Source organism: Chinchilla lanigera, unplaced genomic scaffold (genome assembly GCF_000276665.1).
Source record: "Chinchilla lanigera isolate Chin_1 unplaced genomic scaffold, ChiLan1.0 scaffold00047, whole genome shotgun sequence".
Lineage (NCBI taxonomy): Eukaryota > Metazoa > Chordata > Mammalia > Rodentia > Chinchillidae > Chinchilla > Chinchilla lanigera.
This window is the reverse complement of record NW_004955448.1, coordinates 235,772-255,371: the sequence shown is the minus strand read 5'-3', so window position 1 is coordinate 255,371 and position 19,600 is coordinate 235,772. Positions and strand designations below refer to the sequence as shown.

General features: G+C 39.2%; 3 protein-coding genes across 6 annotated transcripts in view; 2 read left to right on the top strand and 1 right to left on the bottom strand.

Annotated features, from left to right (window-relative positions):
- The window catches only part of Mylk3 (myosin light chain kinase 3), a 33,172-nt gene extending 32,080 nt beyond the window's left edge, over positions 1–1,092 (top strand). The window contains exon 13 of the mRNA XM_005392981.2: positions 194–1,092. Coding sequence (XP_005393038.1) covers positions 194–253 — 60 coding nt within the window. The 3' untranslated portion in view covers positions 254–1,092. The remainder of the gene's footprint in view (positions 1–193) is intronic.
- A 5,900-nt stretch (positions 1,093–6,992) lies between these two features.
- Positions 6,993–14,854, bottom strand: Orc6 (origin recognition complex, subunit 6). 4 transcript variants are annotated; one of them, XM_005392976.2, is made up of 7 exons: positions 14,611–14,850; positions 13,464–13,593; positions 12,010–12,173; positions 10,480–10,569; positions 8,957–9,069; positions 8,449–8,517; positions 6,993–7,513 (listed from the first exon to the last, which is right to left on the bottom strand). In XM_005392976.2, exons 1-7 carry the CDS (start codon positions 14,673–14,675, stop codon positions 7,386–7,388), a joined length of 759 nt encoding a protein of 252 aa, XP_005393033.1. In that variant the 5' UTR covers positions 14,676–14,850; the 3' UTR covers positions 6,993–7,385. The 4 variants fall into 4 exon arrangements, with proteins under 4 accessions (XP_005393033.1, XP_005393031.1, XP_005393032.1 ...); XM_005392974.2 differs by lacking the exon at positions 13,464–13,593 and having other exon boundaries at positions 14,611–14,854; XM_005392975.2 differs by lacking the exon at positions 13,464–13,593 and having other exon boundaries at positions 8,449–8,514; positions 14,611–14,854.
- Positions 14,855–15,107: 253 nt separating this feature from the next.
- Positions 15,108–19,600, top strand: part of Vps35 (VPS35 retromer complex component) — a 32,683-nt gene continuing 28,190 nt past the window's right edge. Inside the window, exon 1 of the mRNA XM_005392978.2 lies at positions 15,108–15,214. Coding sequence (XP_005393035.1) covers positions 15,212–15,214 — 3 coding nt within the window. The 5' untranslated portion in view covers positions 15,108–15,211. The remainder of the gene's footprint in view (positions 15,215–19,600) is intronic.

Sequence of the window (19,600 nt, the reverse complement as noted above, 5' to 3'; positions counted from 1 at the left end):
TATATATATCTTACCTTCTTGTCACACTCCAAACATCCCTCAAGGTCACAGGACTGTTCTACTGTAATTATTCTAGAAACTTATTTTCTTCTTTAGATTACCAATTTTAAACAAACTCAAGTGGCTAGATTCCTTTCACTTTATTTTTAAAGCTCTAAAAGTATGCTTTTTCTTTTCTTTCTCCTATCTCAAGAAACATTTCTACGTGGTGACTGCTGCCAATAGGTTAAGGAAATTTCCAATTTCTCCTTAATAATCAACCCTTCTGCCCAGAAATTACTGACGCCATTATTGATCTGAAGAGATGACTCAAGATTTTAAATAATGTTATTTTAGTATTAATTCTTCTAATTTTGTAAAAAGAAAATAAAGTTGACTGTTGCTTTCCTTTTGACTGTGAAGAAAGCATTTTAGAAACTTTTTCCCCCTATAGGATCACTAAGTTTGAAACGCTGTGTTTACTTTTCAAGTATTAAAATGTAGGCATGCTTAGGTAAGTAGTAAAGGCCCTACTTTGGATATGTCAAATTTAAATTTGAAACTTAGCTATTATGCAAGGGCATGTTTCTCACAATTACCTCTTCCAGTGCAAATGTTCCACTGCAAAGAATTCCTAGAATTTTGATCTGCTTATGTGTGAGAAAATCTTGTACTTTTCTACTCTAGTGTCAAGCTGTATGGATTTAGACAGTGATCTCTCCCAACTTGTTTAACTTATATTTTCTTAAGAATCAACACCAACACACTTCCTTTAATTTTGTGTAAAATTTCAAAATATATCAATCGTGACTAAATCTGAAAATTTTTCACTTGATGCTAGACAAAAGGCCAAAAAGTGATTAAATCTGAAAGTTTTGAATGTGTTTTTAAATTCTATACCCACCTTCATTCTCTCTCCTACCTCTGCGGTCTTGACCCTCATTTTTTGATTATGAACTTCTGGTCTTGTAAGCCTGGAAATTGATATGCAAGATATGAAGTGAGATAAGAATGCAATGATGTTCACCTTTCTGAGAGAAACACAAAAATGATACAGTATGAAGCAATAAAGAAGTGCTCTTCTACTACTTTATTAAAGATATATGACTTTCAGTGTTGTGATTTTTAAATATATACTTTTTTGTTTGTTTGTTTTTCTTCCGGTACCAGGAATCAAACTCACAACCTTGCGCTTGCCAGGCAGGCACTCTGAACACTGAGCTAAATCCCCAACCCCTAAATATGTACTTCTTATATACTGGTGTATGTAAAATCTTTACTACCTGGATTACAAGTCATATCACCCATTCACTGAGATAACATTCTTCTCAATGTGGTGAGCAACTAAAACATTCACAAACTCTGCATGTGTACATTTCAGCATGTTTTTTTTAGAAAGCATTTCACTACATTATGTAGCCCGTGCTGGCTTTGTTGTGGCAAACCTCCTGCCACCATGCCTGGCTCATTTCAGCACTTTACCCCTTTATTAAAGGAATCCTTTATTATTTAAAAGCTAACACTTTAAAATTTCTTCACTTCTGTTGATGTTTTTGTTTTTTCGAGACAGAGTCTCACTATATAGTTCAGGCTGGTCTTGAGCTCACTTTGTACCCCAGGTGGGCCTCCAATTTATAGTGATCCTCCTGGCTCAGCTTCTGAGTGCTAGGTTTACACACATGCACCACCACACCCAGTTCACTTCCACTACCTTCTCCAATCAGCTGTTTTAGTTGGTGTAGTGCCTTAGTTTTTAATTAGACATTCAACAGTTTCACAGCCTTTCAGGATTTTCCCTTCACCAGAATAAAGACTTTCTTGGGTTGTAACTTTGCTTTGGAAAGCTCACTCTTGTCAAGGAGCTAAGCTTTTCTGTATCAGCATGTCTAGGCCTGCTCCAAATTGGCCAACTAATAAATAAACATACCAAGAGATGGTGCTTGAAGCTGCTTTTAATGAGACAGTAACGGTGATTTGGTTTTACTTTTTAAGTTTCAATTACCTTTATGAAAATGTGCTTTAAAAAAAAAATAATACCAAGGATTGAAACATGGCCTGTGCACACATCCCCAGCCTTTTATTTTGAGGCAGGGTCTTGCTAAGTTGCTAAATTGGCCAGTCTGGGCTCAAACTTGGAATCCTCCTGCCTCAGCTTCCCAGAGTTCTGGGATTACAGATGTGCCTCCCTCCATATGGCAAAGGTTTTTGGGGGCAGCAAGAGAGGTTATTTTGCAATTCCAGCTAGTGTGGTAGTCCTTATTCTGTTTGGGGTTTGAGGTCTTTGTGGAATGCTATGATCTTCCTCTCAGAAAAATGTAGTTACCTTGCTCGAGAGCAGCACTGTTTGGAGAACTATGAGCCACATTTATAATTTAAAATTTTCTAGTAGCTCCTTTAAAAGTACTCACTGGAATTAACTGAAATAATTTATTTAATCCAATATATCAAAAACATTTCAATATGTAGTCAACATAAAATTATGAACATTTTTCATACTAAGGCTCTAAAACCTGGTATGTAATTTATACTTGCAATGTATGTTCATTTAGATGCTAAGTTTTCAGTGGAAATAATTTGTATTTGGATTTCATAAAATTTACTATGGAAAATATGTATGTACTAAAGATAAACATACTTAAGCCCAATAATTTAATTAAGTACCTGTTTTTACATTTAATAAAGTTAGAAACTCAGTTCTGTAGTTGCATTAGTCACATTTTAAGTGTTTAATAGCCACATTTAGTGGTGTCTATTCAACAGGGCAAATGTAGAATCCTGTACCGTATCTACCAAATTTTAATTAATTTTTTTCTCCTTATGCTGTTGTTACCTTAAGCAACCATTTCTTTCCAAAGCTTCTCTAAGAGGTATGTTTAGGAAGGCCCACACAAGTGAGAGGTAAGGTGGATTTTAGACTCCCTTGTTGAGGCAGAGGTGCTTATTTAATTGAGTCACTGGTGGAGGTTGGATGCAGAGACAAGCAAGTTTATTGGGGGCCAGTGGTGGGCACCCAGTACGTGACCGAGCACGACCCTGAAGGGCAGGAGGGAAGAATAGTCATACATTTCCAGTTCCAGGTCTAGGGGAGGTGGTGCTGATATGATTTAGTGCAACTACAGAAATACTACAAAGCATGGGCTTAGCTTGTGATAAACAAAGGTGTTTGACATTTTACATAGGGGACATGCAGTCTTATGACAGAGCATGGGGTGGTATCGGGTTAGGTAACTATGACAACATTTACAAGAAACAAACTTAAGGAAACAGAAACTTAAGCTTTAAAATGGCACTAGAGAAGCCGGGCGTGGTGGCGCACACCTGTAATCCCAGCACACGGGAGGCTGAGGCAGGACGATCCTTGTGAGTTCGAGGCCAGGCTGGGCTACAAAGTGAGCTCAAGATCGGCCTGAACTGCATAGCGAGAACCTGTCTCAAAAAGACAAAAAACAAACAAACAAAATAAAATAAAATAAAATGGCATTGGTTTAGTTTTCTTTCCCATGTCACCCTTAACTGAAATTAAGAGCTGGGTGTAGTGGTGGCACAGGCCTATAATCCCAGCACTCAGCAGACTGAGGCAAAAGGATCGTCGGGAGTTTGAGGCCACCCTGGGCTACAGTTAGTTCAAGGCCAGCCTTAACTATGTAGCAAGACCCTTTCTCCAAAACCAAAACCAATACTAAACAAAAGCAAAACAAACAAAAATCAAATGAACAAACCTGACCTAAAGAGGAGCTTTTTTGAAGCTTGAGGTTCCTGGATATTTTTAGTTCTCTAATTTGCTAGTGTGTACTTGGCTCCCAAAATTTTAGATTACAACCGTGATGGTATTAACTACTTATATGGGACTTCTCTTCATTTGATAAGAACAATAGTGACTGAAAACTGTTAGGTAAGAAACCCTAAAAGATAGTCAGGGCCCACTTTATTCACTGACCAGATGGCTAGAGTTAAGATAGAGGTGTGCGGAAAACAGTATATTCCTATTTCTGATGGATAGGTATCTAAATGTTATGCCCACCATGCAGCAATTCCACTTCTAGACATTATCACTCAGCACTTAAACATGTATACAGAAATTTATGCAGTGTTCATTGTAGCACTGTTGCTAGTGATCAAATGGAAACAACACGTGCCTGCCTGTGTGAGTTAAGTGCTTTGCCACATCCTTACAGCGGAATAACTCACAGATGTTAAAGATAGATCTAGATGTACTGAGAGCCATCTTTTCGTTTAAAAATTATAGAACACATATATGGTATCATCCACTCAGATCTGAGACACATGCTTATATGTGCATTAAAAAGTTACTGGATATGCAAGAAACTTAAAAAGTAGGGTGTGAAAAGTGAGTGATTAGGAGGGGAAATTCTTATGCTTGGGAGAGGGAATTCTACTTTTCATAACTTTCTGAACCACTTGAATTTGTTTTTAACAAGCATGTAGTGATTTTATAATAAAAAAATTAGTAAAACAATATCAAGTGTGGACCCTGACTTGAGCAAACAGGAAAAAGATATATTAGAGACACTTGGGGATTTTAATTTTAAATTTCACCTTTGGTAACAGAACTAAGCTTCCAAAAAGTTTTTTTAAAAAACAATAAAAGCAGTACTGAAACAGATGGAATGAGTAATGAGCTGAATGTGATCAAAAACTGTACTTATAAAAATAAGGCCCAGAAACAGCAGATTTAACCAAATCTTCCAAGTGAATGTCTTTAATTTAAAATGGATGAAAGCCCTAAATGTAAGAGTTAATATTATAAAACTTTTAAAATAGAGAGGGAAGGCTTCCTGACAGTGGATTTCTTCGACATGAAAGCAAAAGTACAGGCAAAACAGTGAAAGTACATCAAATGGACTACATCAAAACTAAAAACTGTGCATGAATATACAGTCAGCAGAGTAAAAAGCAACCTGATCAATGGAAGAAAATATTCTCCAAGTGTATACTTGATAACGGTTAATATCTACAATATATAAAGAACAATTCAACCACAAAAAACAAGCCAATTCAAAAAAGTGCAAAAGGTTTTAGTACATTTCTGCAAAAAAATTTGACAACAGCCAGTAAGTACAGATGTTTGACATCATTAGTCACTGGGGAAAGACAAAAACCACAATAAGTGTTAACCTCGCATCCATTAGGGTGGCTACTTAAAAACCAACAACCCAAACACCCAACCAAACCCAACAGAAAATAAGCACTGGCAAGAGTAAGGAGAAACTGGAACACTTGTAACTATTAGTGGGAATATAATGTACACACTATGGTTTGTTCCTCAAAAAGTTTTAATTTACTATATGACACAGTAATACCACATCCAGGTATATAACCCCCAAAATTGGAAAGCAGGGTCTCCAATAAATATCTGTACACCCATGTTTGCAGCAGCATTACTCACAGTAGCTAAGAGAGGGAAGCAACCCAAGTGTCCCATCAAAGGATAAATATATTCTAAAAGTGGTTTTGATACAGTGGAATATTAATCTTGAAAAGGAAGATTTTGACTCAAGCTACAACATGGATGAAACTTGAGGACATTATACTAAGGAAATAAATCAGTCCCAAATACTATTTCACTTATTTGAAGTATGGGACAGAAAAAATGTTAGCTGCCAGGAGCCCAGGGGAGGGAGGAATGGATAGTCAGTTTTGCAAGATGAAAAAATTCTGGAGCCTGTATGCAAAACAATGTAACAACTTAACCATACACTTGTAAAACTGGAAATTTTATATATATACATACTTTTTAAAATGTATGTACTTAATTTTATGTGATAAAAGCATATTACTTTTTGACTCAAATCTAAAAATCTAAACTTGCCACCAAATTAAAAACTGGATCTTCCTGAATGAGGAATATTCACTTACTCATTTTAGATTGTAGTGGTTAACAGCTAGTATTTAGTGAATGCCTTCCAAATACCATACATTTTATATGTATTACCTTTAATTCTCACAAGACACATGGATCTATTTTATAAATGGAGAAACTGAAGCTCAGGTAAGTCTTGATCTGTTTTTAAGGGAGAAATGGCTATTGTTAGATGCTATTTCTATCTTGGGATAATTAGATTGTGTTATTTCCCAAGTTTCAATCTGCTAAAGTTTGACAGGTAAAAAGGGCCAGGAAAGCCAGGCAGGGTGGCACATACCTACAGTCCCAGCTACTCAGGTAGGAAAACTGCTTGAGTTTTTGATTTCAAGATTAGCCTGGACTACAGACTGAGATCTCTCACAAAAAAAAAAAAAAAAAAAAAGAGCAAGGGAGAAAAGAATCATTGTCACTCCACATCCACGTAGTAGGTATTGATGCCATTCTGAATAGATTGGTACAATCACTTCATCATGGAAAAATTTAATTACATCTTATTTGGTACTGAGGATTGAATCTAGGACCTTTGCACTGAGCTATATATCCCTTTCCTGCCTATCTGTTGAGACAGGGTATCACTAAGTCTCTAAATTGCCCACACTGGACTAGAACTTAAGATCCTCCCACCTCAACCTCCCAGATTGCCGAGTTTATAGGTGTACATCATCAGGCCTAGCTAGATCATGTGTTCTTTAGACAAAGTCATGTCTTGGTATGATGATCCTAACAACTTGGTATGATGCCCCTAATCATAAAGGTCCTTTTCCACAGTTAACTGCTCTTTTAATCTAGTATTTACTACAAAATTTAAGTATAACTTACCTAATTATATTAAATACTTATAGCAGTTACTGTACTAAACACTATGTGTATTGGCTCTAGTATACCTCCAAATTATTCCAAGAGGTATCACCATTTTTATTCCTACTTTATGAGTGAGGCATAAAGAAGCTAATCAGTTTGTTTCACAGGTGTGGCTGAACAGGGTTTAAAGCCCAGAAAATCTGAGTCAAGTCAGCTCTGGTGAGCAGTGAGGACTACTGTACAGGAAGTTGGGCTGTTCTTCCTGCCAGAGTAGACAGATACCGGTCCAACAAGGATTCCTTTAAACTGATGACAACTGCAACCTGAATGCACAAAAAAATAACATTTATTAATTTAGGTTGTACAAAATACTTAGTCAAATCAAAACAATTACCAAAAACTTAAGTAAAATCTTACATTCTAGATGGGACAGAAGACTGCCTATAGCATAAGACACAACAGAAATGCAAAGTGGCTGCCGTTTCCTGTTATAAGACAGCCTGCCCTACAGGGATCTGATGTGTGAGGCACTGCAGCTGATCTAATGTTGCTTATGCCAGGGCAGCCCACTGCCCATTACTCAGCTCTAATAATGGCTTCTTTGCTATTAAAGCAACAGAAACCTTGGCATAAAAGTTCAAACAAAGCCCAAAGCCCTCAATCCTTGCTGGAGGTAGCAGTAAATATAGGTTTGCAGTACATCTCAGGCTGGAAATTAAAATCACTCTGCTGTAGTCTTTTGAGCACTGGTAGCATTTTCCAAAATTTTCCTTTTCCATTCTTCATAATCCTGTGTCACATCTTCATCTTTCTGTCGTTTATGTGGGATTTCTTCTACTTTCTTTATTTCTGTGAGAAAAAAATCAAAAAGTAATTTCAAAATTCTTACGTTTAGAAATAAATTAAAAGTAAACTTGTACAAAGTATCTACTGCAGTTAAGGCAGTAGGGAGTAAGATACTGAAATAAAATGGCAACTCTCATTTTTCTCCTCCTTACACTCCTAGCAGTCCAACACAATCAGTTAAAATTTATCAAACACTTACTTTGTGCTTGATGGGCACTGAGCCAAACACTTACCAAACTATCTCATTCAACCCTTACTAATGAAGTGAGTGCTAATATTGTATTTTATAGAGTAGCAAATCTCACAGAGACTCTGTGACTTTCTTAAACTCACATAGCCAATAAGTGGTGTTAAACTCAATAAAAAGGCCACCAGCCAGATTGTCTTTGTAGATGGAGCTCCTATGTAAACAAATAAGAACTTAACCAGAAAACATTTTTGTTCCAAAGAAGAAAACGAAACAAAACAAGCTTCAGCCAGTCACAATAAGAGACCCCCCCATCACGGCATGCCCAAATACAGCAAATGCACAGCCACAGTCCATAAAGGCATTTCTCTACTTTGTTTCTAGGTTCAGTTTATAAAAACTGAGTCTCTTTGAGCAATCTGAGTCTCTTTCTGATTTGAGTGCTGCCCAATTCATGAGTCATTCTTTGTTCAAATTCTGTTAGAAACTTTGCTTTGTCTAAAGCTTTTAACTGTGGTAGACTTGTACTCAGGCTCTTTGGCTTCAGATGTATTCTGAATTACACAATACTTCTGTTATTTCCACTCATCATTGCTTAGAATATTGGTCTTAGCAAATGATTCATGGTCAGGATTTACTTCAAGGCTGCTCTTGTCAAGTCAGCTGCTAGAATAGCACAGGACTATTCACTGCATTAATCACATTGTACTAATTTCAAGATCAGTCTCAGTACAGTGTTAGTAAGACTTACCCTCTGCTAGTGATTCAATCACTGTACGCTTTTTCTTCCGCAGAGGCCTAGCTAAATCTCTACCTTCTTCTTTAAGAAAAGAAAAAAGTATTAGTGGGTTAATTTTTCTCCTCTTCTCCATTTTAGTATTAGGCCATATTTTAGTTCATAAACAAACATTAGTTATCTTGATGGGCCAAAGACTAGGACAAAGAAAAGACAAATGACCTTGCCCTTTCCTTTTCTTGTTGCTTCTGTTGTCAAACTTGAATATCACTTCTCTCCTAGCTTATATATATGGAGATTGGCATTTAACATCACAGCACACTAACAGAGAATCTATTTTCTAGTCATGTATTCATGGAATCATAGGTTTCTAGAAAGTTCCTACTTTATTTGAAAATAGAAAAATCAGTTTTTCTCACTAAAATCTGGCCCACATTAAATACAGAACTCAGCCAGTATGCAAGTTGAAAGCATCTGACTTCTGCCAGCAAGTCTACATTTTCTTGAACTACAGAATACTCACTGTCAATCTGCTGTCCAGTCTTCTCTAACTGTTTACACAGTCGGTCAAATATGGATTTTTTCACACCAGCCATTGCTACCATTTTGTTTTTATCCACTTTTAGTTTTAGAATCCTACAAAAGAATTTCAAACATTGTTTTTTGAGGACCAGTAGTTTTCTTCCTTGGCCAACCAGATTATAAACTTACTTCCTCTTCCTCCATGCTTTATCAAGAGTCCGCAGTTATCTAGTTTTCCTTTATTCCACATTTATTTCATTAGTTAGAACCATGAGAATTTGCCTTTTTAAGGTCTTTATTTAGTTATGTATTAGATTGGAAGCTAAAATATACATGGGATCTATTTTGTAACAAATGGGGCAGGTAAACTACATTTGCTGTAGAGCTTCATACCTTTTAAAACTCTTTTTAGTAAATCTCAGATGTTAATTTGTAGAATGATAAGCACAATACATTTAAGTGTTCAACTCACTTTAGTCCATACTGCTTATAATTATACTAGAGGAGTATTAACACCCTTCCACCTCCTCAAAAATTCCCAAACTCTCTACAACAAACACCAATACAAATCACAAACTTCTTATTCAGGATAACAGACCTGTCCACCTCTCTTTGCTCAGTCTGATATGGCTTCAAAAGTGGGGCTATTTGACCATTTGCAGTTTTCTTACTCCCTCTTTATAAACACGTATCATTGTTGACTTAAAGAAACATTTTCTATGTATAAGCTCTAGGTATGTGAACATAGTCAAACACACCAAAAATTATTGCCTAGGTAGTGAGAAACTTCTTTATTCTTTAATGGCCAACTATCTCCCACCCCTATCCCCGGAAGATTTCAGGCAAGATGACAACTTTAGAAAAAGATTTCAACAACTACAAATATTCCCAGGATAACAATTCAGTATACACAGAGGTAACACACAATTTTTTTTTTTTTTTTTTTGAGGCAGGGTCTCCCTATGCAGTTCAGGTTGGCCTTGAGCTCACTTTGTAGCCCAGGCTGGTCTTGAACTCGCAACCATCCTCCTGCCTCAGCCTCCTGAGTGCTGGGATTATAGGCATGCACCACCATACCCAACATCAGTTTTTTGTTTTTTTTTTTTGCTTTTTGTCTTTTTTGACAATTTTAATATTCAGATATAAGAATTTACTGCAGAAATGTTTTATAAATTAACTGAAGAACATTTTCTGTCAGTACTTTTAAAAAAATATGATAGAAAAATCACACATAACCACTGTTCTGACAGATTTCATCACTTTTAAAAAGCAGACTCTAAAGTCAGAATACCCAGCTTACATATAATGGCCACTACCTGGCAACTGCATTTCTGGCAACACTAGTTCAAAGCTGTCAGCTATATTATAAGATAAACTGAAATCTGGCCACTTGGCCACCACTTCTAACATTATTTATAGGGGAAAATATGCCAAATTGAAATCAGCTATATTAGAATTACTCTTTGGGAATTAAACACTCCATTTAGAAACTGAAAACTTCTGAAAATTAAAAGGAACACTTACTTGCATGCTGAAAGTAGTGCAGCAGTGGTGAAAAGTGGCCTGGATAAGTCAAGATCTACTTGTGGTGTCTGGGGAAGACTGGACTCATAGCTAGGGATGAGCAGTGTTTACAGAATCATTTGTCAGAAAATTATTTCATGGATATGATTAAAATACATTATACACATGTAAGAAAATGTCACACACAAAACGAAGTTTCCGTGTTGCACAGAACAGTGGGGTAACTATAATTTACAGTAATATGTATTATATGAATCCACAAGAAGAGAGGGGCTCAAAGGCTCCAAACACCAAGTAATGATAAGGGATGGAAATATTATTTATCCTGACTTCATCAGTGCATATTATATAGTTGTATTGAAGTATCACACTATCCCCCACTGTGGGAAACACAGGATCCTCAGGCCCCTAGGCCCTCCCTTTGTGTGGGCCGGAGCCGCAGGTTACTTGGGGTCGAGATGAGGACTGGAATGCCTGTGCCTCTTGAGGAGAAAATGTTCTCCCCTCGCAAAACCTTGAAAACTTGCTTGGCTAGACTTTCACAATATGGGAAAGTAGCCAGAGGCCTTGTAGATTAAAATAGAATGTCCCGGCCTTGTAGAAAATAAAATGTCCCGAGCAGTCTTGTGGTGGTGTGACAACTTTCTGCTTCTCATGCTTTAGAAAAATAAGATAACAACAGACCTTGGTTTATTGAGCACACCTGGAACAGACTGTCAGAAAAACAATTACTTGGCTCGGTATGTACTCATATGTTATCTGAAAAACTACACTTGTATGCTATAAAACTTCTTACAAAATAAACTTCAGTATGCAGTTGCAGTTGCAAACTTGGCTCTTGCTGCTCTGCATCCCCTGTGTCCTGGTTTTGTGTGTGCCTCTACCCCGGGCCCCAAGTGCAGCAGACACTCACACCCCACAGACACAATTATTTTGTTAATCAAAAAATTTTAGCGGGGTATGGTGGTGCACACCTGTAATCCCAGCACTCGGGAGGCTGAGGCAGGAGGATCGTTGCAAGTTTGAGACCAGCCTGGGCTACAAAATGAGCTCAAGGCCAGCCTGAACTGCATAGTGAGACCCTGTCTCAAAAATACAACAACAACAAAAAAATTTAAAGGCTTAACATGGAAATGGTAACTATCTGGTTTGATCTTTAAACCTGTACACCATGTATCAAACTACCACACCATATCCTATCAGTCTGTATACCAAAAATAATAAACCATACCAGAAAAAAAAATTTTAAAGCAAAATATTATTTCAAAAGGGACTGAAAAGGCAACCAAAACTACAATGTTTTAAAATACAGGAGATTAGTACTTTGTCACTTTAGCATCTGCAGTTTTCCTTTCTTGTTTTTGGTATAGTACTGGGAATTGAACCCAGGGCTTTTACACTGAGCTATGTCCCCAGCCCTTTTTACTTTGAAGAGTTTTTATTTACATTTAAGACTAGAAATTAACCAAAACAGACCACTTGATAATTCTGCTTTAACAGTATAAAATTTAAGGTACTTTAGTCCCATACCTTTGCAGTATCTTTGAAGCCATGTTCACTGCTTCTGTACAGCTAAACTGTACAGCTAGGTCTTTTATCCCAATATTTGAATTCATATCCAGTAAACACTCAAAAGATTTAAGACAGCTCTGATACATTTTCTTGTTCAATCCAGAAAGTTTAATTAAATAAGCCTTTGAAAGGAAAAAGATATAAATCTTAAATTCTCTATATTAGCACACAAATACTTAATATGTGGTATAAACTTTTCAAAATTAATTCGGTGGCAAGTCACTGCCTAAAGATTTAGCTTCATGTAATAAAAATTAGCAATCACCATAGGAGGGCAGTAACGCATACTGTTCACAGCCAATTTTAAAATAATTATACAGTATCAATATCTAAGGTGTGGAGGAAAAAATACTGAGGGAGGCAGACATGGTTATTGGTTTTTCAACAACTGTGGCATTGGGCATATTTTAGGGAAGACTGAGAGAAGTGATAAGAGTGGAGGGGAAATGTGTATGTGGAGAAGGAAAGGTAAAACAGGTAAACAAGGACAGAAACAGGAAAGTCAACAACTGTGAAAAAACAGCTGTCTGGGACAGTCAAAGGGAGCTTCATAAAGGATGTAATGGCAAAGTGTGTGTGTGGAGGGGTCACATAAGACAATAGAGATTTGCCAGAAGAGCATTCCTGGAAAAATCAGGTGTTGCACCATTAAAGCCAAGTTATTAAACTGTAGAAGTCTGACAAGTAAATACTGTAGTTTGAAATCAGGGTTTAAGGGAGGCTGGAAACTTTAACGGGAGATAACAGCTTTGTTTTAATGTTTAGACCATTTAATGAGTGTATCTATTATGACACAGGTCCTGTGTTACGGGTGTTACATAATCATCATAACTCAGTGAAATGGACATTGTTATCCTACTTTATGGAGGAGGAAACTGGTGGCTCACAGACCTAGCAAATGATATTGAGATATGGCTTCAACATGTGACTCTTCCTGACTCTAAAGCTGCTTCTTTTTAAATATTGTGATACTAGAAAATCATACATAGGTTTTAAAGTATATGCTTTAAGAAGCTACTGCTAATAGCAGTATGGAAGATGGCCTCTATGAAGAAAAACAGGAAAACTAGGTAATAGAGAGAACACTGCAAGAAGTACTTTTTTTCCAACTTGACAAAATTATTCTGTTTTTGAGACAAGGTCTTGCCGTGTAGTGCAGGCTGGCCTCAAATTTGCTTATGTAGCCCAGGCGGGCCTCAAACTCACAGCGATTCTCCTGCCTCTACCTCTGGGTTTACAGGCATGCATCACCACACCTGGCTGAACAAAATCATCCTTCAATTTATCTAGAATAACACAAGACTAGCCATAAAAATTCTAAGAATATGAGTTTTTGGCCTGAGTCTAGCCCAACCAAAAATGAAAATGTAAGGGTTAAATTTTAGATTATTCGGATATTCAGCGGGACTCACCCTGTCCAAAGGGCACTTCATACAGGCAGCTGCAAGGTCCAAGCACATGATGACATTGCTAGTTTCTGTGGTATGTGCAGACAGACCAGTACACTTCACCTGAGACAGTCGCAAGTATTCCTCTGCTTTCCTGGTGTGAGAACAATGTGTTCACTAAAACTCTTTTATGTTAGTTTGCCCAACACTTCGTAACAATAAATACAGCCAATAGTAGACTTCTTTCTACATTTATTTGGGCCTGGGAATGAAGTGCGTATCCTTTGAGGAGGGGATGTGCCCAGGACAGCCACTGCCCTGACTCTGGACCTCACTGCAGCTACGTGCTTTCAGGCAAGATTAAGTTCAGCACCCCCCTAAACAATCCTCCTTTCCTTCTCCCATTACTAGATCAAGTGGAAACAGAGAGTGAGAGAGAGAGAGAGAGAGAGCAGGTTAAACCAGGGTACCTTCTTTTCATCAGTGGTTCTCAAATTTATTGTACAGGATAAAAACCTCGGGGGCTTGTGAAAACAGGTGCTGGGTCCCATTCCCAGTTTCTGATTAGCAGGCCTGGGATGGAGTTCAAGACTGTGTTTCTAACAAGGGCAACAGGATACTACTGCTGCGGATCGGGAACCACACTTGGAAACCACGGTTCTTGCAAAGATCTTTCCCATCTCAAGGCTTCTGTCACAGCCCTCTTCTCATCACGCCTTCCCAAGGCTGGCACTGTTTGTCAACCAGATTTCAGAGTTATGCCTCCGCCTGGGCCTTTCCTGATCTTTTAAGAAAAGTAGCGACGAGTCTGCTTTGTGGCTCTAGCACGCCACCCATTCACCCATAAACTCCGACACGGTTCTTGCCAGGATCCCCACCGACAGGCTCTCAGGGACAGCCTGCAGAAGGACCTAAATTCTCCGGCACTCACTCCTTTGCCCACCACCCTGCAGCCCACAGGGCCAGTCGTTCCTGCGGACCCTACAGGCGCCCTAAGGCCTCTCAAGCGCGCGGGTGGCCGGAAGTCCTCGAGGCCGCGCGCTCACCGGCGCCAGCATCCTTAGCAACCCCGCCAGGCCCTACGCAAAGGAAAGGCGCGGACCACGCCTAGGCACGGCTCAGTTCGCCAGGAAGAGCCCACCGGGTTGGGGTAGTGCTCCGACAGACTCACCTCAGCACACTGGGGTCGGCGAGTCCCAGGCGAGAGGCGAGGCGTTCGATCAGCCCTGAGACCATGGCGCAGACAGGAATAACTCGCGCAAACAGCTGCTGTGGAACGAAATCCCCGCGCAGACGCACGGCCGGCCAGTGAGAGGAGAGCCCACCTCCAGCGCATCTGGATTGGTTGGGACAGGGGACTGAGACCGTCACACAGGCCAATCCTGGTCTTTATTCTGCACATGCGCGCCACGAGTGCACGTACGGAGGCGTACATAACGTGGGTAAACTGCTTTCTTTCTGTTCCTTCTTTTGTAACAAGCTCTTTAAATATGCCCTTTCCCTTCTGCATGTCTTTCAGCAATATTCACTGCCCTGCACCAGCCCCACCACTCATATGGAGCAATTACCGAGCCCCCAGATCCGTCAGCCCTAGCGTTGAGTGACAGGGCCGATAAATACGCGAGACTTGGTCCCTAGAAACGAGCCAATCGAGGAGCCGTCTGTAGACTGAGGGCGGGGCTAAGGAGGGCGGGACCGGCGTCTGGGCGTCACCTGACCCGGGAGGCTCCTAGCGCTGAGGGTGCTCCTTGCTTCTGGCTCCGGGGGTCGCCATGGTGAGTGCTGAGGGGCCTGCGGGCCCAGCTTGACCCTCCTTGCAGCTCGGGTTTCCTTCCAGCGGTCCCGCAACGGGCGGAACAGGGGCCCCGCAAGGCGATCGAGGCCAAGAGCAGCCCTGCCTGGCCTGCAGATAGGGGACGGGCGAGGGAGGCCGCAGCAGGGCGCTCCCTGCCGCGGTGGGCGGTGGCTCCTGGCCTCAACCGTCGGTCTGAGATGAGGCCGCCTTCCCGAAGGCAAGTCTCGCCCGGGAGGCTCAGGGTGACTCTGAAGGTCTGCGGCTCCCTCTCGAGTGGAATCACCCATCTGCCTTCCTGGAGAGGAACCCGAGAGTCATGGAAGAGCCGCCGCCTCCGAGGTGGCCCCGGGTCCTGCCCAGGTGGTGCGTTTCCACTGCGGGGCTTGCTTACCTGTGTCGGGACGGCCCCGCCGCATTATCTTTGCGAGAAGTGTCTTGCAGGGGGTGCTGGTGGTTGCTGCTTTCCTTTCCCTCTTGGTTTTCTTCTGCTGTAGTGTTTGTCAGGCAGTTCTAAGGATCCGCTTACGGGAATTTGCTGGAAGAACTCATGCTTTCTTCCGCTAATCCTGACAGTCGCAGAAGAGACTGCTTGTTTCTTTTCGTGTTTGTTAGTAGGGACTCGTGTTTTACTTGATGGAAGTAGTCATTCTTTTTAGGGTAGCAAATCGCGGTGTCGCGTTGGCTAATGAACTTGAACTTCCGCAAAATGTGAATTCTGGGTTTAGTTTCCACCAAGGCAAGTTGTCACTTGTGTTTTATTGGCATTTGATATAGTCTGCACTGTACAGATAATGATTTTGGATGTTGGTATGGCAGTTTTAATTGTCTCATTATTCATTCTTTCTAGACAGGCTTCTGAAACCCTACAGCCTGGGCCCACATTTGAATTTAAAAGTGTTAGTAATAGAAACCAGGATTAAATCTTACACATATAATACTTGCACATAATATATTGCTTTAAAATCTCATTTTATTTTCATTTCTCAGAATTTTTACAACTGAGAACTGATATATGACCAATGTGAAATTTTAAATTAGGGATTTGTCTACTTCTCAAAGTTTATAGTTTTTTTTTTTTTTGATAGAAAGTACTGTACTTAATTGATGATCTGGTATACATGCCAGTTCTGTACTAGGCGAACCAGATTGGACCAGTGGAGCCACACATAGTCCTGCCCACATGAATTTGATTGGGAAAAGAAACCTATCTATGTATCAGTCCTGTCACAGCCACCCTGTCTTTATGATTTGGCAAGTACTCAGTCTTTGAGCCTCGGTTTTGCATCTGAACACAAGTGTTGGTCATTTTGGCTCTTCCCCATCCTAAGAATCTAGAATCCTATTCAGTAAATCAAAAATCTTGTGAGCTTTCAGTGTCTTTGACTGTGCTAGGTACTGGATATGAACTGGTAAAAGAGACAATATAGTATGAGGGTTTCTTCATAACATTGTCAACTCAGTGCTTTGGTGTGAGAAAGGAAGAGAGTTTTGCCTGGTGGAGTGGAGCTCGGGAAAGACTACAAGAAGTAGCATGTGAACAAATACTAAGAAGGATGGGCAGAAATTCATCTGGAGAAGAAGGGATGTTGCCGATAGATGAAACTGAGAAGTGTGTGTTCATCATGTGCATCATAGAATTCCTGGGGCGTGGGCAAATTAGCACAACTTTGGTATTCATATTATGGGATTTTGTTGTTGTTTTTCTTTCTTTTTTTCCTTTGCAGTGCGGAGGTTCAAAGCCAGGTTCTTGAGCGTACTAGGCAAGCAAGCTTTCTATAACTGAACTGTATCCCCAACCCATATTATGTTTTAAAGTTCCCAGCTTGTCATCATCCTTAATTCTCCCTACAGATTGTTTTGTTTGTTTTGTTTTGTTTGAGTTTTTGTTTGTTTCAGACAGGATCTTCCACTGTAGCCTAGACTGACCTTAAACTCAGGATCTTTTTGTCTTAGGCTCTGAGTTCTGGGATTACAGGTGTGCACCACCATGCCCAGCACCCTACATCACAAATTGTTAATTTGTGCCATATCATCATTTCTTACATAGCACTTTTATTAACATGATACAATTCTGTGTCTTTGTAGGATTAGTTTTCTTTTTACAGTTGTTTTGCATTGATTATTAGATTACATATGCAGTATGTGAGTGGGGAAATTGACCAGTAGAAAGTTTGCTGCAAACTGGGTATTGCAAATGGAGGTTATTCCTCCTAACGGAGAAAATTACTCTTACTTGCGGGGAGTACTGGTGCATGCCTGTAATCCCAGCACTCAGGAGGATCCCTGTGAGTTTGAGGCCGGCCTGACCTATATGGTTCAGGGGCAACCTGGAGTACACAGGAAGACCTTGACCCAAAAATAAATAAATAAATAAATTTTAAAAAATGCTCTTACTATATCTATTGTATAGAAGAGGAAGCAAAAGCACATTGCTTAAATAGACTATTTTATAAATGGTAACTTCATAATGACCTTGTTTTGCACCTCATAACAGTGTAGACATGGGAGGGCTGTTTGCAGCTGTCAAACTAAAATTCTCCTATTCAAAAATGTTAATTAGATCTTGATTCTGTAGTGTTTCTTTGATTGATGAGCTGTTAAGTATAGAATCATTTGCACATGGACATCCATTTTCATAAGTGAAGAGATACTGGGTACCTGTCTTGTATTTAATGCTAGGATATTCAGTTGTTTCAGTTGTGATCCCAGGCATCACAAGTAGCCTTTGGAATAGCATAACTGCATTGTCTCAATAATGTGTAAGAATATATTTACTGTAGCTTCATGTTTTCATATGTTACCTACTTTATAGTAAGTTTTCTTCCATCATTTTCTACATTTTGTAACTTTAGCTCATTTGATGCAAAATAAAAGAATTTTGCTAAAATAATATTCATTTCCTTATAGAACACTGATTTTTTTCTAGTTACTCTGTACACATATTTTGAACTGTTTATGATCTCTTTTTTGCCAGATAATAAAGATTATTAAACATAGTGGCCAAAAGGTAGAAAACAGCACAATGTCCATTGATGGATGGATGAATAAACAAAAGTATATACAGACAGTAGACTGTTATTCAGTCTTAAAAACGGTGGAACTTCTTTTTTTTTATTTTAAAAATAAAAAGAAGAAAACATTAACAGACAGACAACCTTTTACAAAATAGCAAAAGAACAATACGATTACAAACAAAGTGGTAGGAAATTAACAAGGCTTGCTATATTACATATTGATATCTTCAAAGTGGTTTCTCATGAAAACAAATACAGACGTGCAATATTGATCAGTCAAGGACTCATTAACTGTTTCTTTCAGCAAAGAAATACAAGACTGTAGATCAACTATGTCAACTATCCTCTATATTCATACGTACAAAATTTCTCCTTCTTTCCCTTCTCTTTTCCTACATACCAGTAGCCCTTTACCAATGAGCGTTTTCCTTTCATTTTACAAGGCCTATCATACCTCTAAGTTTTTATTAACTCTTTTAGGTCTTACACTAGTGAGACAATGCGATGCTTGCACATGCAGATCTGATTTATTTCACTTGTGAGTATGGTCTCTAGTTGTGACCATTTACCTATAAAGGCTTCGAATTTATCTTTCTTTGTAGCTGAGTAATATTCCATTATATAAAAGTACCACACCTTTCTTATCCAGTCCTCAGTGGATGGACATTTGGGTTGCTTCCACAATTTAGCAATTACAAATTGTGCTGCTATGGATAGGTGCACATATATCGCTGTGATACGATGTTTTTAGATCTTCTGGGAAAATACCCAGAAGGGGTATAGCTGGGTTGAATGGGACCTCTAGTCCTAGTTTTCTGAGGAATCTCCAAACTGATTTCCACAGTGGTTTCACCACTGCATTCCCACCAGCAGTGGAGAAGAGTTCTTATTTCTCGACAGCCTCACGAGTATTTTTTACTGGTTGATTTCTTAATGCTAGCCATTCTTACTGGGGTAGGGTGGAATCTCAGTGTTGTTTTACTTTGCATTTCTTCAGTGACTAATGATGTTCAACATTTTGTCATAAATTTATTTGCCATTTGTATTTCTTTGTCTGAGAAGTGTGTATTCATCTCAGCTGCCCATTTTGGGATTGGGTCTTGAATTTGGGGGGGCTGATATTTTTGAATTCTTTATATGTTCTAGATAGAAGCCCTTTGTCTGAGGGATAGTCAGCTAAAATGTTTTGCAAGTTTGTGGGTTTTCTTTTTACTCTGCTGGTGATTTGTTTAGATATGCAGAAGCTTTTCAGTAGGGTGAGATCCCAGTTATTGATTCTTTGAAGTGTTTCACATGCGGTTTGGTTTTTGTTCATGAACTGTGCCTACCCCTATGTCTTCAAGATTTTTACC

Bases quoted from the DNA above. Each gene is read 5' to 3' on its own strand.
- Orc6 (XM_005392974.2), bottom strand. From the start codon at position 14,841: ATGTGCAGAATAAAGACCAGGATTGGCCTGTGTGACGGTCTCAGTCCC. The intron at 12,174-14,610 runs GTGAGTCTGTCG...TTCCTTTCAAAG, and splicing joins GCCGACCCCAGTGTGCTGAG to GCTTATTTAATTAAACTTTC. The intron at 10,570-12,009 runs GTATGGGACTAA...GCTCATCCCTAG, and splicing joins GCTTCAAAGATACTGCAAAG to CTATGAGTCCAGTCTTCCCC.